At 34.8% G+C, this 17,899-nt stretch overlaps 1 protein-coding gene across 1 annotated transcript in view; it reads left to right on the top strand.

Annotated features, from left to right (window-relative positions):
• LOC141388198 (cell adhesion molecule Dscam2-like) overlaps positions 1–17,899 on the top strand; it is a 145,230-nt gene that overhangs the window by 6,479 nt on the left and 120,852 nt on the right. The window contains exons 3-5 of the mRNA XM_073958222.1: positions 16,008–16,159; positions 16,399–16,671; positions 17,095–17,382. Of these exons, the coding sequence (XP_073814323.1) occupies positions 16,008–16,159; positions 16,399–16,671; positions 17,095–17,382 (713 nt within the window). The remainder of the gene's footprint in view (positions 1–16,007; positions 16,160–16,398; positions 16,672–17,094; positions 17,383–17,899) is intronic.

Below are 17,899 nucleotides of genomic sequence, written 5' to 3'. Positions count from 1 at the left end.
TGCTATATCAATATTCAGCGAATCTCCTGATGAAACGTTTAGTGCAGCAGAAGAAATATTTTAAGCAGATAAATCACACGATTTTTTTATTGTTGGTTAGACAGCCTTGAAAATATTGACTTTATTTACCAATTTTGTGCTTATGTGGAATCCTGGGTTTAGCCCTTTATAAAGATAAAAAGGATTTTTTTAGTATTTTCATAATTATATGTTTTTCTTTAATAAAATGTACTATTTAAACAAAAGTATATGTAAGTTCATCGTCTTATTAAGCACACTATATAGCTTTTTAATCTATAAAAAATTCCATAATCCAAAAAACATAATAGTAAAAAATTTGGTACCAATGTCTCCATATGACCCTTTATGTACTATTGACTCACTCACTACCTTCAATGTCTCTATTGACTCACTACTTCCAATGTCTCTACTGACTTACTTGCTCTGTTCCAGAACCTGCAAGAATGTACAAATTTTTACTACGATAACAATTTTTCCTTTATGTTATAGAAAAAATAGTAGAAATTAGTAGATTCTTGCAGTACTAGAACAGACCAACTACCTTCAATGTCTATACTGATTCACTACCTCCAATGTCAACACATGGTTCCTCAGCAACTACTGACTTACTACTGACTTACTAGTTCCAATGTCAGTACTGACTTTCGAATGACCCGTTCATACAAAATGTCTATAGGAAATTACATGAGTTGTCTACAGTTTGTCAGTAGTACTGTTGACAATGTCAGTAGTAAGTCAGTATATATACACTATTGACATTTCCTTCAGGGAAACTACGATCAATTACAACAATTTTAAGTCCTATTTGGTAGTGGGATTCGAATGATTACTATTTTTCCTAAATTTCTTAAAAATTGTGAATACCATTTTCCCTTTATACCAGTGCGAAATATTTGTTATTTTACCAAAAAAAAAAAAAAAATACAGAATTACATTTTTTAACATTTGTTTTGTTGTTTTATTTAGGAATTTATCTTAAACATCTTAAAAACTTCTTCATTCTGCGATTTTAACAATGGTTTAGCAATTAGTGCTCCAGAATTTGTGGGTATTGCTGAATTAAGTTTTTTGTGCCCGCGATACTTTTAGCCATTCCATATTTAAAATTCAAATCCTTTTTGGTGTTTAAATAATCATCTTCTGAAAAAAATATTTCTTTAATATTTGGTGGATTATTCGGCTCTGATGACCATTCATATAATTCCCAAGCTGTATTTATTTGATCATCAGTTTAGTTAGTGTTCGGTTCGTACAATAATCGTTAATCCATTTTCCAAAATTCGAAAAATGACGCAGTTTTGAAGATGTTTTGCTGGGACGGTACCGCCCGGTACCGTAAAAATTTAATAGTAACTGAAATCGGCCGGCACAGTTATATGGAGGCTATTCAAAAACGTGGACATAATTTTCGATCATATATTACGTCTATGCGAGCTACACCAAAACATGGACCTACATCTAAAAATAATATTTGTGAGAAATCTTTTTTAGCATCTGGAAACTCAAAATACCTACTTAAAACCAATTCAGTTCTCAAGTGAATACCATACAGTTCTGCCGACCTACAATACCTTTGACCAAAATTGTATTCAGCAAGTAAGTTCGGACGCTAGAAAGATTTCCACAGACGGACAGACCGATATGTTTATATTTATACCTCAGCAGCATTTTATAGTAGAGGGTATAAAAATGAATCATCTAAATAAAAGCTTAAAAATACCGAAAATCGGATGGTACCTCTTCTAATGAGGGTTACACTAAAACGTTAGCTTTAGTGCGACTAAAACCTTTAAAATATCGGAAACGAGAAGCTTCCATTCTATAGCAGATGGACCTATATAGCTCACTTCCAAGGCCGATAATCTACAGCTCTAACTAAAAAAATATACAGAGAGACATGTTGTATTGAGTTACAATTATTATCAAAAATGTACATATGTACCTTTCCAGCAAAAAAAGTCCTCCCAAAATCATGGGTATTGTAAGGGATTTTTGGCAGCCGTAACTACTCGCAAACCCTCTTTCTTCCCCATTGTTTTTACAAGGCCATGTCGCACTCAGTTTATAGTTATTGTAATTTTTTTAAGAAGTATCCCATTACTTTTCAGATTACTTGTAATGGGAAAAGAAGCTTGTTTACATTACTTTGTAATGGGTTACGTAATGAATAATGGATCCGAATTTTTACTCGGTTATAGAGTCTCCGACAAATATTTCGACATGTTACAAATAACATATCTATCCTCCATTTTATGGTGGAGGATATAAAAATCGCCAAAATGGGTCCAATAAAATTTTCGTTATCTACATTAAAACAGATTTTTGGCAATATTTTGTTGATCGTACTTTCTTATCAAATTGTTTGTATTCTCTTTATGGTAGAGCGTATAAATGGTTCGTTCGTCCAACCCTAACATAACTACATTTACTTGTTTTATGTAAATAGACTTTTGATATGTACTCCTCGTTTTTATGTATTTTTTTTAGTTCAGAGTTTTTTGTTTAAACTTGACAATAACTAAAGTTTTTTAATTACAATACTCACAGACAGAGTTATGTTTGTATGCTATGCTATTTTGTTCATTACACAAAAAAAAAAACTGATTAATCTAGGGTAATGTCGCTTACCTTGGAACAAATAGAAAACACAAGCTGCTACCATTCCAGTTGCTTACACTGGGGACTATGAATTCACAAAAAGCACAGTGAATTCTACGAATGTATAATAAAAGCTTTCGTGGCGGAAAATATCATTATACATCCATACATTTATGTACATATGAAACTGTAATGATTAAAATAAAATATACATACATACATATGTAAGTATGTATGTACGTCGTCATATGAGTCAATCTACAACCAGGATTATGTACCTTGGTTCGAGAGTATATTATCATAAAACCAGTAAGGAAAGGATCAAAGTCGGGCAGGGCCGACTATATGATACCCTACACCACTGTGAATATGTTAAATATATATGGGAGCTATATCCAAATCATACCCGATTTCGATATAATTTGGCACATTTATTTCCAGACCGAATTTAGTCACACTTAGCGTGTTTGGTGCAGCAAATACTCGAAATCGGCCGAAAACATATATGGGAGCTATATCCAGATCTGAACCAATTTCGATATAATTTAGCACATTTATTTCTAAACCGAATTCAGTCAAACTTTCCAAATTTTATCGACATCGGACATATATAGCGTGTTTGATACAGAAAATACGTGAAATCGGGCGAAAATATATATGGGAGCTATATCCAAATCTGAACCGATTTCGATATTATTTGGCACATTTATTTCTAGACCGAATTCAGTCACACTTAGCGTGTTTGGTGCAGCAAAAACGTGAAATCGGCCGAAAATATATATGGGAGCTATATCCAAATCTGAACCGATTTCGATATAATTTGGCACATTTATTTCTAGACCGAATTCAGTCACACATTCAAAATTTCATCAAAATCGGACATACATATATAGCGTGTTTGGTACAGAAAATACGTGAAATCGGCCGAAAATATATATGGGTGTCCAGCTTCACCCCAGTGAATGAAAGACTTGCTGCAATTTGAATAAAAGCTAATTTCTTCAAAATCAGCTTCATTTGCGCTCATGCTCCCACTGAAGAAATGGACGAACAGACCAAAGATATATTTTACGAGCGCTTAGAAGAAACATACGACCGTTGCCCTGCCCATGACATTAAAATCATTCTAGGCGATTTTAATGCCAAAATTGGAAAGGAGAATATCTTTGGCCCAACAGTCGGGAAATTCAGTCTCCACAGTGAAACATCTGACAATGGTATGAGGCTGATAGACTTTGCAGCTGCAAAAAACATAGTAGTTAGCAGTACCAGATTTAATCATCTCGATATTCATAAGGGCACCTGGCTGTCTCCAGATCAAAGAACAAGTAATCAAATTGATCATGTTGTGATAGATGGAAGACATTCATCGAGCGTGTTGGATGTACGATCGTTCCGAGGCCCAAACATTGATTCGGACCACTACCTTGTTGCAGCAAAGATACGTACCCGTCTAAACGTTGCAAATAAAGCACGAACAGACACAATGCGGAAGTTGGACATCGATAGGCTGCAAACACAACAGATAGCCACAGCATATTCCACTCAACTAGCCCAATTGCTTAATGAGAGCACTCCTTGTCCCGATAACATAACAACACAATGGCAACATATTGCCCACTCCATGCAAACAGGCTCAAAATCCATACTTGGATTCCAGAGACCTCCACAAAGGAATTCATGGTATGACCAGGAGTGTCGTGCTGCTACCGAAGAGAAAAATGCGGCATATAGAGCTACTTTACAATCAGTAGCAACGCGTAGCGCACTAGAGAGATATCGGGAGAAAAGGAGAGAAGAGAAACGTCTTTTCCGCAAGAAAAAGAGAGAAATGGAAAAGCGGGAGTGTGAAAAAATCGAGATGTACTGGAGCCAGAATGAAGTCCGAAAATTCTACCAAAGAGTGAAACATCAAACAGATGGCTTTGGTACAGGCACATCCTTCTGTAGAGACCAGCAAGGTAATCTGGTAACAGATACAGATAGCGTGCTCAGGATATGGAAGGAACATTTTTCTAATCTGCTGGTATCCAATAGTAGCAAAGACGATGATACCACAGATCCAATCCCAGAAGATGGTAAGAATGTATACCACCCGGCCAAGATGAGGTAAAAACAGCCATCAACCGGCTGAAGAATAATAAAGCAGCAGGAGCCAATGGTTTACCAACCGAGCTGTTTAAAACCGGAGGCGACGCGCTGATACGGTGTATGCATCAGCTAGTTAGCACCATCTGGCAGGATGAACGCGTACCCTACGATTGGAACATGAGCATCCTGTGTCCCGTCCACAAGAAAGGAGATAAGACTTTATGCTCCAACTATAGGGGCATAAGTCTTCTCCCTATTGCCTATAAGATAGTGTCAGGGATATTGTGCAAACGACTAAAGCCCATGGTCAACGAAATAATTGGACCATACCAATGCGGATTTAGACCTGGCAAGTCCACCATTGACCAGATATTTACCCTGCAGCAAATCGTTGAGAAGACCCAAGAGATGCAGATCGACACATATTACCTTTTTGTCGATTATAAAGCAGCTTTCGACAGTCCCCTCCGATCAAAGGTATTCCATGCAATGTCTGAATTTGGTATCCCCGCAAAGCTCATCCGGCTTTGTAAGATGACTTTAACTGACACTAGGTCATCAGTTAAAATTGGAAAGAACCTCTCCGAACAGTTCAGTACCAAAGGGGTTTCAGACAAGGAGACAGCCTTTCGTGTGACCTATTCAACATTTTGCTGGAAAAGGTAATACGAGATGCAAATGTCAAAATGACACAATTAACACCAATAGCCACATGTTACTAGCTTATGTTGATGACATAGACATCATGGGACGATCAGTAAAGGAAGTAACTGATACCTTTGGGAAGGTCGAAGGAGAATCTGCGAAAGTGGGTCTGGCGGTAAACGGCGAAAAGACCAAATTGATGGTGTCGACGCGCAAAGCGTCCACAGAGCTTGGACCAACTGTTGAAATTGGTACCTATAATTTTGAGGTAGTTAAAGACTTCGTCTACCTCGACACTGCCACAAACACAACAAACAACATCAGTTGTGAAATAAGAAGAAGAATTGTACTGGCCAACAGATGCTACTATGGTTTAAGTAAGCAATTTAAAAACAAAGCCACATCTCGTCAAATAAAAATAACACTATACAAAACTCTGATACTGACCGTGCTAATGTATTGCTCCGAAGCATGGGTACTTGCGCAAACAGATAAGGCAGTGCTTGGTGTGTTCGGAAAAGTTTAGTTTAGGGCCTGCTCTCGAATGGCTTTGATTTTTGTTGTAACAACTTGTATTCACTGCCCCCCAACACCATATTTCCTGAGAAAAATAGCCTGAAAGACGCAAAGACCCTAATGACAAAATGTTTAGAGGTTGGAGGGCAAGATAACTCTCGAATGGATCTACCGAGTAGGTCCAAAATTTAGACTTCGTAATATTTTGTCCGAACTTAGTTTAAGTTCGAAGATAAGCCATATCGGTGCACTCCTTCAGGTACCTCCCCACAAAAGTTCAAAAATGTTCGGAAAAATTGTGCACACAATAACTCTTGAATTGAGTGACTGATTTTGTCCATACTTTACACATCCACTCCTTTGGGTACCTCTCACACAAAATTTCGGATAAGTTAACTTTAAGACCTGCTCTGGAATCACTTTGATTTTTGTTGATGCAATTTGCATTAGCTGCCTCAATTACGACTGTAAACGTTTTTTCACAAGTAAGTCCATACTTCATGAGAAAACAGCCCACGGTGCTCTTGAAACAACTTCAAATGGAAGGTGCTTACACCTGGGAAGTTTTTGTGGATTTTGGAACTACAATGTTCATAGATGAAAAGAATCAAAAAAACAAAAAATTACCGGACCGCTTTTTAAATAAATCGCGATTCAAGTTGACATTTTTAGCGGTTTTTTAGGTTTTCACAATTTTGCTTGGAAACCGCAATTCCTATTGAAATGGGACGGAAGAAAATGTTGTAGCTATGAAAATTTTCTACAAGATTGACATTTATGATAATTTCACAGGTTTTACCGTTATTGAGATAAAGAATTTCAAATTGGGACAATGCATTGACTGTATCGTCTCCTTATAAAACAGTGTCATGACTGCAATTTTCCAACTTCGACTTATATGTCTCGAAAATGGTAAAACCTAGGAAAAAATTACGAAAGCCAATTTTGTAGAGAATGTTCACAGCTATAAGATTTTCACTTGTGCCATTTCGATGAAACTTGCCGTTTTCAAGCAAATCGTGAAAACCTAACAAAAATGCAAAAAATGTGACAAACATCTATATATCTCAAAAATGGTAAAACCTGGAAACAAATCATAACGGTCAATCCTCTAGAGAATTTTCACAGCTACAACATTTTCTTTAGCCTCATTTCGATTGGACTTGCGGATCCCAAGCAAAATCGCGAAAACCTAAAATAAAGCTAAAAATGTGAATCTTGACCGCTATTTATTTAAAAATCCCTCCAGCGATTATTTCTTGTTTTCGCATTTTTTCTCGCCTATGAACATTGCTGTTTCAAAATCCGCAAAAACTTTCCAGGTGTAAGCGGTTTTCGCTTAAAGTTAGTTAAGGCGACCATGTATGACATTGCTATATAAGGTGGCGATACAGTCAATGCATTGCCCCAATTTGAACTTCTATATCTTAATAACGGTAAAATCTACGAAACTGTCATAAAGGCCAATCTTGTAGAGCATTTTCATAGCTACAACATTTTTGTCAGTCCCATTTCGATAGGAATTGCGGTTTCCAAGCAAAATTGTGAAAACCTAAAAAACCCCTAAAAATGTCAACTTGAATCGCGATTTATTTAAAAAGCGCTCCGGTGATTTTTTTGGTTTTTTGATTTTTCTCATCTATGAACATTGTAGTTTCAGAATCCGCAAAAACTTGCCAGGTGTAAGCACCTTCCATTTCAAATTGCTTCAAGAGCAAAGTGAGCCCAAAAGGTGTAAAAACACCCTATGGCACCATATGTAGTGGCTGGATAGCACGATAACTGTCGAATTGATAAACCGATTGTTCCAAAATTTGGCCTTCGTCATATTTGGTCCAAACGTAGTTTCAGTTCGAAGATGGATAATATCCGTCCACAACTTCCGATACTTCCCCCAATATTTAAAAAAAATGTCACTAAAATGGTATGCACTCTTGAACGGTGCAACCAATTTGGTACAGACTTAGATCTCCTAATATTTTTATCCAAATTCAGTTTAACTTCTAAAATGGTCCATATCCGTCCTCTTCTTAGGGTACCTCCACCACAAAACTTCAATATTTGTGCCTAAGTGCAGTTTAGGGTCCGTTCAAAGATCCTTTGGAAATGTATACCGATGCTGTTCGTTGTGGTCTTGTTTTCAGCGATGTTATGTTTTCCGTGAACTAGTTCATGCTTCCTGGCATACTGGTCCAAAAGTTTTAACTAGTGGGCGCAAAATCTATCGAAAAGATATGACACCCAAAATAAAATCCACTTCCATAATGGACTATGTCGGCCCATTCCTTCAAGTCCTTCCTCCGCAACACTTTTGAACTTCTATTCGAATCCACATTTTTGTCGGCAAGTTCAAATATCCAAAAAAGGCCACAAAATTCTGAAAAGATTCTAAATACATTCGATATAACAGTAGATGAAAGTTTTAATTCAAATAGGCTGTCGCCAAAGCCGACTGATACTTTTTTATTGTTACTTTATTATGGTTGCTAACTTACCGCAAAATTTCGTTAGTTGTCGAAAACATAAGCATTTGAATTTTACAGACTTCTATCGGTAACATCAGTTAGAGAATCTCACAACTGTCATTTCTGAACACTTTCTAAAAATTTCATAATATAAGCGGAAGAATTCGACTTTGCTAGTTGTTTATAAAAGTATTAGAAAACAAGTAAGAAAACGTTAAGTTCGGCCGGACCGAAGTTTTTATACCCTCCACGAAAATTAAATTGAAAGAGAATGGAATAATTCGTTTCCTTTCATCTACGAAAGTACTTTGCTCCGCCGCCGCAGCAAGGCTTATGGGGGCTATATGAACATTTGGACTTATACCAACAAATTTCAGGTGGAATGTTTTATATCCTCCACGAAGACTAACTACCAAATTTCAACCATTTTGGTGGGATAATGAATCTAAAACCTTCAAAATACCAAATATCGGGAGGTATTTGGGGAGGGGGCTATATGAAGGCGCGGACCTATGCCAACAAATTTCAGGTGGAACGTTTTATGTCCTCAATGAAGACTAATTAACAAATTTCAAACATTTTGGTGGATAATGTAGTTAAAACCTTCAAAATACCGAATATCGGGAGGTACCGTTCTATGGGGGCTATATCAAAATGTGGACCGATATATCATCACCGTTTTCAATACCAACCATCCTGCAAGTAATGAAAACGTCTGTACCAAATATTGACTCTCTATCTTTAAAATTGCGAGATGTACATATCTTGATTTTAACAGACAGACGGACGAACATGGTTAAATCGACATAGAATTTTATGCTGATCAATAATATATATACCTTACAGGGTCTCCGACGAATATTTCGATGTGTTACAAACGGAATGGCAAATTTAATTATACCCTCCATATGGTGGAGGGTATAAAAAGATCTCGTTAGGATAAAGATAAGCAACAGGGAGCATCACTGGGCGGAAAAATCTGACAAAGCCCCTTTGAGAAATTAAAGATTATAGATCAGATTTGCTGATAATTTCAAATCCTCAATAGATCCGAAGAAATGAGGTAAAAAATACAAATTTGTTAATTGTAAAGTATTAAAGGGATAACAAGCAAAGCGGATTTGCTAGTCAATAATAAATAAAATTTAATTTTTAATAGACATCTAACCAGGGGGAACCATTCTGCAGAGTTTTTCATATCGTTCCTATAGACAATATATACCTAGAAGATTAATTAAACACCGTAATACAAGTATAATAAAAATTGTTGATAATTTCTAGGATTTACATTTTAAAATTTTATACAATCGAATCAGTTCTTAAGCTCGATAACTCTAGCACGTATCAAAATAGACTGAAAATAATATAGGTTCACAAATAATTCTAACCTGATTCAATGAGTGTCCATATGTTTATTTTTCCATTACTCACATTCACTATGTTCATGTTCACGATTTCCCTGTAGAAGAAACAGAAAAAAAACAAAAAAATAATGGTAAAAAACAATGCATTTCAAATTAATTACCGAACGTGTAAGGAGTGAACTTCCCCTTGGATTACTGTACGTGTATCATTTTGTATATTCTTCTTTGTAATCATCTGTGTCTGATATACCATGACATTGTCGTATGTTTTTGTATTAATCACAGCAAAATATCTTACTTAATGTCGGAGATGAGAATATGTTGATAATCAGACATAGATATGTTACAAACTACATATGTACATATATACATATAATACATATAATGTATAAGAAAATAACATAATACCTACACTGAATGCCATGTTAAGGGCTTGAGCTGAAGGTTGCATTGGACTTTGCTAATGACATTGTATCACATAGAACATAAACTCGTATTAGTCTTAAAAGCTTTTCAATCACATAGCAAACAAAAGATAATACATGTATACCAGACAACAAGGCAATATGCATCACTTTGTCATAATATATTCATATGTACATATGTTGTACATTAGGGATAAACTTTGTTTGGAGTTGAAAATACCACTGCAGCACCGTGTGAAATGTTGTTGCATTAAAGAAAAGTAGTTTTTTTAATTTAATTCGGTGAATATCGAAATCGATATGCTATGAATATTTACATTTATTTTTTATAATAATAAATATAATATATCAGATCAAGGGTAGTAACAAAGGGCCCAAAAATCAAGTATAGCATTATTCTTTCAACACTGTATTAAGTTTCCAATTACTTCTTAGGAATCATCATTGCAGTATATGGTGTCACAATTGGGTAAAGGGAAGTGACGGAATGTACTGCAAAGTAATACACATTTATTAATATCTTATTAATTACACTCCATTCCCTTGGAATAATTCAATGTTGCTAGGGGCTGTCCTTTTATTAATTACCCTGTATGGAAATATAATAAGGGATAAGTATCAAAATAGTAACAGTTCCACCATTGAACTTATGTTGTTGGGACAGTACAAAAGCATTGGTATAGGAGTTTCGTGACTGCAGGGAATCTCAGTTTTCAAATTGCGGTTAGATCAGCAAGAAAATGTAGCTAAAACCTTTCGTGGCTGTGGGGAATCTCAAATGTCGTGTAAGGGTTATTCTGTCAAAATATGGGGGTTATACCTACACTGCATATACGTTTAAAATTATTGGTAGAGAAGTTTCGTGACTAAGGGAGTCTAAAATATAAGGCTACGGGTAGTTCAGTCAAAAAATTTAGCTAAAACCCTCAAGATATCGAAAATCGGTAGGTATTGTTATATGGGAGCTCTACCTAAACATGGAACTATGTTGAACATTTTCAGTGGTTAAATTTCTTAGTGAAGGGATTATCAAATATCAAATTACAAGTAGTTCAGTCAAAAAACATAGACAAAACTCTCAAAATACAGAAAATCGGAAGGTACCGTTGTTATATGGAGGCTATTCCAAAACATGGACCAATATTTACAATTCTTAGTGGAGAAGTTACGAGACTACAGGGAATCTCAAATATCAAGTTACAGGTAATTCAGTCAAAATGCAATTAAAACCCTCAAAATATCGAAAAACGGGAGGTATCGTTATATGGGGGAAATATGTTTGGATCCAAACATAATTTGTTTGGCTCCAAACAAATATATGTTTGCAACATTTTGTAACATATCTCAATTTTATATGTTTGGGTACCAACTTATTTTTTATGCTAGAACTTATTTTTAATGGGTGAAGAGAAGATGTTTGTCAAAGAGAGTAACAACAGTGCTCTCGCGGCTGCGGAATCTGTTTTATAATAAAGAGCTGTTGGTATGGTATAATAGAAGACGTAGAAGCGAAAAAATGGGCTTTGGTGGCGTGTATGCGTCAAACACGGGTGTTTCTTGTTTTGTTGTTGTTAACCAACGTAGCAAGAGAAGAGGAAAGGAAAAAGCGGTATGAATAATCTACTTCTTTTTTCTTCAGTTTTTTAAATACCATCGTAGAGTACAGAAGGTAAAGTGAGTGAATAAATCAGTGTTTTGTTTTTTCTTAAAGAAATGATGCTTTTTAGTAAATTAAACGCCCAATACATTTTATAACACTGTGCATCACGAAAATTATTAACCCTGTTCTAACACCGCAGAACACCAAAATGAGAAGACACGTGTCTCGCCGTTTTACCTATCTCATTAACATTCGCGTTTATAGGCCTCCAAAGGTTTGATGCTTTAATGTAAAAAGGGTCAATTAGTCAGGACTATATCCTCCAAACCGTTAGGAAATTTGAATTTATTTCAGATGCAAAGTTGTAGCTCTTGTCGTAAGGAACAAAAATTGTCAACACATATAACCCATCAAATTTCATCTGCAAGGTCAAAATCGCCATGTTCAAATTTCTTTTAAAATTTTTCTCAAGTTTTGTTATACAGCTATCAAACCGACAAAATTAGAAGCAAACAACCAACTTCAAAAATGTACCTCAGATCTCAATAAACATCTTTCTAGAATATACGAACCCTGAAGGAACAGGTCTTAATGGTCAAAATAGCAAAAAAATTTTTATCCTCTTGTCTCGGCTTCTGCTCAATAGATGATAAACCGTTCAAAATTCAAGAAAACAATCAAACACATTAGTGTAGCAAAGGCTTCAATAAACAACTTTCTGGAAAATACGAAATGTCTATGAACGGTTCTTAATGGTAAAAATAGCAAAAATCTTTTGAAAATATCAAATATTTATACTTTTTTCTCCGACTCTGGTCCAAAGATACACAACCGCCCAAAAATCACAAAAAAGGTACCTAAGATTTCAATAAACAACTTTTTAGAACATATGACGATTCTAGGAATGTTTCTTAGGGCTGAAATACACGAACAATTAATTTTTTTTTAACATTCAGGTATGGAAATAGCAAACCATTAAAAACTCACGGAAATTTGAAAGGTTTGTTATTTACGGACCTGAACATGAAGGAATGATCTAAATTAATCTAATTTTAGGCTTGAAGAATCGTTCCTAGAATCTTAATTTGTTTTAGAAACATGTTTGTAAATCTAAGGTATATTAATTAATTATTTTTTATTTTAATTAATTAATTTTTGGGCGGTTGCGTATCTTTGGACCAGAGTCGGAGAAAAAACTATAAAAATGTGATATTTTTAAAAGATTTTTGCTATTTTATTTTATTATTTTTTATTTATTTTATTTTATTTTATTAAGAACCGTTTATAGACATTTCGTATATTCCAGAAAGTTGTTTATTGAAGCCTTTGCTACACTAATGTGTTTGATTGTTTTCTTGAATTTTGAAAGGTTTAATATCTATGGAGCAGAAGCCGAGAAAAGAGGATAAAAATCGCATTTGTTTTGCTATTTTGACCATTAAGACCTGTTCCTTCAGGGTTCGTATATTCTAGACAGATGTTTATTGAGATCTGAGGTACATTTTTGAAATTGGTTGTTTGCTTCAAATTTGATCGGTTTGATAGCTGTATAACAAACCTTGAGAAAAATTTTAAAAGAAATTTGACCATGGCGATTTTGACCTTGTAGATGAATTTTGATGGGTTATATGTGTTCACAATTTTTGTTATTTAAGACAAGAGTTACAACTTTGCCTCCGAGATAAATTCAAATCTCCTAACGGTTTGGAAGATAAAGTCCTTACTAATTGACCCTTTTTACAGCAAAGCATCAAACCTTTGGAGGCATATAGCCGCGAAAGTTGATGAGAAAGGGGAAAACGACGAGACACGTGTCTTCTCATTTTTGGCGTTCTATCACATTGTGGAGTCAGAATGTGGTTAATAAAACATAACTCAAAAAATTACACACAGTGTAATTGAATCGAAAAGGTAAATGGAATTATTATATTGGACAAGGAATAAATAGCATTTAATACTGGTAATTACATACATACATATTTATATTTGAAATATGGTATAAACACATTGAAATGCATGCTCACTTGCTCTCAGTAAGAGCTCACTGGCTATCTCTATCATATAAGTACACATTGAAAGGCAAAGCTACAACAGACACATAGGTACATACAAAATTCCAAAGAAATACATAACTCACTTTAATAAAAGAAAAACTGAATGAAATAATTTGTAAAAAGTCACACTTTTAAAAAGAAAAAAATATATATATATTTTTAGAAACATCGTTGAACGCTCCTCTTTAGGTGTGAAATATATGTAATGGATTTACATTTTTGGATTTTACATTGGTTTACTTGTTATAATAACCAGACACGAATTCCTGTGTAGATACAATACAATTGGAATGGCAATCCCAACTGCGTTCTCACAATTTCGGACAATACCAAATTGTCCACTTCTTAACAGATTTTCTTTAACATTTGATGACATTCAATTCCACTTGAATTGAAAAGCTTCGATTTTAACTCACCGGAGACACCTTCTCCGATTCATAACTTCAGTTTGATTCAGAACTACAGTTCTCCTTAATCTCTTGAAAAGAAAAAACACATTTTCCTTTGTCTTCTTCTCCATTTGACCGGTCATTGCACACAGCAATAGCCGGTAACCTTGGAGTCAATTTCTCTTCTCCACTAGACGTCGGCTACCACACGTTCTGTTGTCCATAATTGCCATCGCATTTCTTCTGTAGAGATTTTTCTCGGTACCATGAAAAATTCCACCAAAGGATTTTGTTGTTGCGTGATTTTTGCTGTTTTATTATTTTCACATCAACTCGGGTTCTGTTAGGCTGTCAACTTGGCATACTCATAGCCTCCAAACTTCAGCAAACATCAGGTAATCATTAAGACAAATGTTTTCAAAGGCTTTTTCTTTTGCAATTCCTCTTACAACAGAAATATCATTAATTCGCATTTGTTCGGTCTATGAATACTTTAGCGATTTTCGATGCGTATTCAGCACACTCGCTGCTTTTCATTTTACACAAAGGGCCGGCATGGAATCATTATCTTGAATCACAGTTCCTCGTTGATAAATTACAATATCTGGAGTTTTACGCTTGAACTTTTTCGTTTGAACGGTATTCGCGCAGTTCTGGTCATACTTCCTCTGATCAAACGTGACGCAAAAAAAAAAAAAAAAAAAAAAACAATAACAGGAACTCATTGATAGATTAACTTCAGCGCATAAACGGTCCTCGCACAATTAAAACCACGACTCATTCGCTTGAACGGTTTTCGAGCAGTTCTCATTATACCTTTCCTGATCAAACGTTGTGGGAAATTTAATCCATCACCTGTGTCGTTTATCAAATCTTTCGCAGCGGATCAGCCTCGATGGATGTACGATATTTCAAATATACATATTATGTATGTACATAATTACCAATATTAAATCCGATTTCCTCCTTGTCCAAGAAAATAATTCCACTCACCTTTTCGATTCAATTATAAAATGTATTGGGCATTTAATTTACTAAAAAGCACCGTTTCTTTAAGAAAAAACAAAACACTGATTTATTCACTCACTTCACCGTCTTAACTCCACGATGGTATTTAAAAAAACTGAAAGAAAAGAACAAGATAATTTATACCATACGTTGGTTAACAACAACAATACTTGGCGTATACACGCCACCAAAGCACCAAAGCCCCCTTTTCGCTTCTACGTCTTCTATTATACATACATACTGCTCTTTATTATAAAACAGCATTCCGCAGCCGCGAGAGCACGGTTGTTACTCTCTTTGACAAACATCCTCTCTCCACCCATTAAAAATATGTTCTAACATAAAAAATATGTTGGTACCTAAACATATAAAATTGAGATATGTTACAAAATTTTGCAAATATATATTTGTTTGCAATCAGTCCCAAACAAATATTTGTTTGGACCCAATATATTTCTAACATATATTTTTCTGCGTGTAGTTAACGATTTCAGGCGATCTTAACCGCTAAGTTCACATTCAATGGACTGGAAACTGCTATGGAATACAATGCTGTGTCCCAATTTTTGCTTTCCTTCTACGAGTATTTGTATAAACCGAATTGCGCTTTAATGAAGTATTTAAAATTAAGTTACCCCTGTTGTTGATAAAATGTTTATATAATTTGTTTTATAAACATTTTTGCATTATGTACAGCTAGTTCGGTTAAAAATTGTACTTAAAATCCCCAACATTTCTTGTTTTGGGACACTTACTTACGTAATTACGAATTTGAATTCTCTAATTGATCCATAATTTTCCGTCACTAAACAACTTTCTTTTTATTTGCAGATTTATGATTGGTCAATATATCACAGTTCACGGCGATGTTATCAGTCACGTTAATATCACTCATGTCATGGTAGAGGATGGTGGAGAGTATTCTTGCATTGCAGAAAATCGAGCTGGTCGTGTTCAACATTCTGCACGTTTAAATATTTATGGTAAGTTCTATTATGGTTCGAAATTTTTTAAGACCGCAAAATATACTTTTTTTAACATTTGTATATAAACACATAATAACGGCAGTAATTCTTAAGTAAAATATTTTTCAAAAACTGCAGTGTCCTGCAAGCACTGAATAAGACTCTACATCTCTGTCTTTTATTATGAACAGATATGATATGCACATTCATATGTATTAAAAAAATTAAATGAAAAATAATTTCCGTGCTCTTTGCAGGTCTTCCCTACATACGAATTATTCCTAAAGTAACTGCAGTTTCAGGAGAAACTTTAAATCTTAAATGTCCTGTGGCTGGTTATCCCATTGAGGAAATTCACTGGGAACGTGGTGGCCGTGAATTGCCTGATGATATACGGCAACGTGTGCAACCGGACGGATCATTGACGATAACGCCTGTACAGAAAAACACCGATTCAGGCGTCTATACATGCTGGGCACGCAACAAACAAGGGCACAGTGCTAGGCGCAGTGGTGAAGTAACAGTAATTGGTTAGTATATGCAACATCATACAACATACATTTTCCCTTCATACATAAGTATTGGAAATTAAAGTACAATAACTTGAAATTCATAATAAATAATATTTAGTTGTAAACAGTGAGCCAACGCCTCTTTGGATATATACAATGACGTAAAAGGGCCGAAAAAAGGTCACCACAAGAAGAATTTACCTCGGAAAATACTATTATTCCACAGCGCTGTTTTCATTTGCAATTTAATGAAATACTCATTTTTAATTGATTTTATTTTGCTTCTAAATTTGCATAAACAAATGAAAAATGTCATTTGCATTTGCCGATATACAGTTCAATCATGCATTTTTTGATTTCGTTTTTTTTTTGTTGTTACGCTTTACTGCTTCACTTCATTTATAACCAAAAAACATACCGTACAATACCTTCAATTCACAGTACCGCCGAAATTGAGTCCTTTTCAATCATCACAATTGCAATTAAACATGGGCGACCGAGCATCACTGACCTGTTCCGTTGTCAAGGGTGATTTGCCGCTGACCATGTCATGGCGCAAAGACAATCGACCAATCGACGCCACCCAACATATGTCCGTCAAGCAAGTGGATCAATACAACAGCATTCTGGTCATTGAAAATCTAGGTTCCGACCATACGGGCAATTATTCGTGTGTGGTACGCAATTCAGCAGCAGAGGTGGAAAACTCCCAGTCGTTATTGGTTAACGGTAAACAAATGATTCTGTCAAACAAACAAAACAAAAAATGGCATTGTTTTCTTCTACATAGTACTTTTGTTTTTTTTTTTTGTTCTATCACTATTATATAGACTGAACCCAATAACCAGTATTCACTTTGTATGTAATGTTTTTTAATTAATTTTTTTGTTACACCGTATAATATTTAAATATATGCATACACACAAATACATATGTTTGTGTGTGCATATATTTTTATGTAAATAATTTTCCATACACATAAATTTTTAATTATAAGTGTTATAAATATGATAATGAGTTTTGAAATTGAAATAAATATAACCGAAGGGTCGTATACCCACGATATTTTGCAACAAATTAAAAGCCGATTAAATGGGTAATGTTAGTTCATAAACATTCTTTCTTCTTTTTATTCTCTAAAAATATTTGGCCTGGGAAAAATACTTGATATTGAGCTTCTTTAAGGAAAGGGAAAAATTCAGGGAAACATTATTTTCCAATATATAAAACATTAATAAGCATATTT

The sequence above is a fragment of the Musca autumnalis genome, unplaced genomic scaffold (assembly GCF_047663935.1).
Source record: "Musca autumnalis isolate F117 unplaced genomic scaffold, ASM4766393v1 scaffold_71, whole genome shotgun sequence".
NCBI lineage: Eukaryota > Metazoa > Arthropoda > Insecta > Diptera > Muscidae > Musca > Musca autumnalis.
This window is presented reverse-complemented; position numbering and strand designations above follow the sequence as displayed.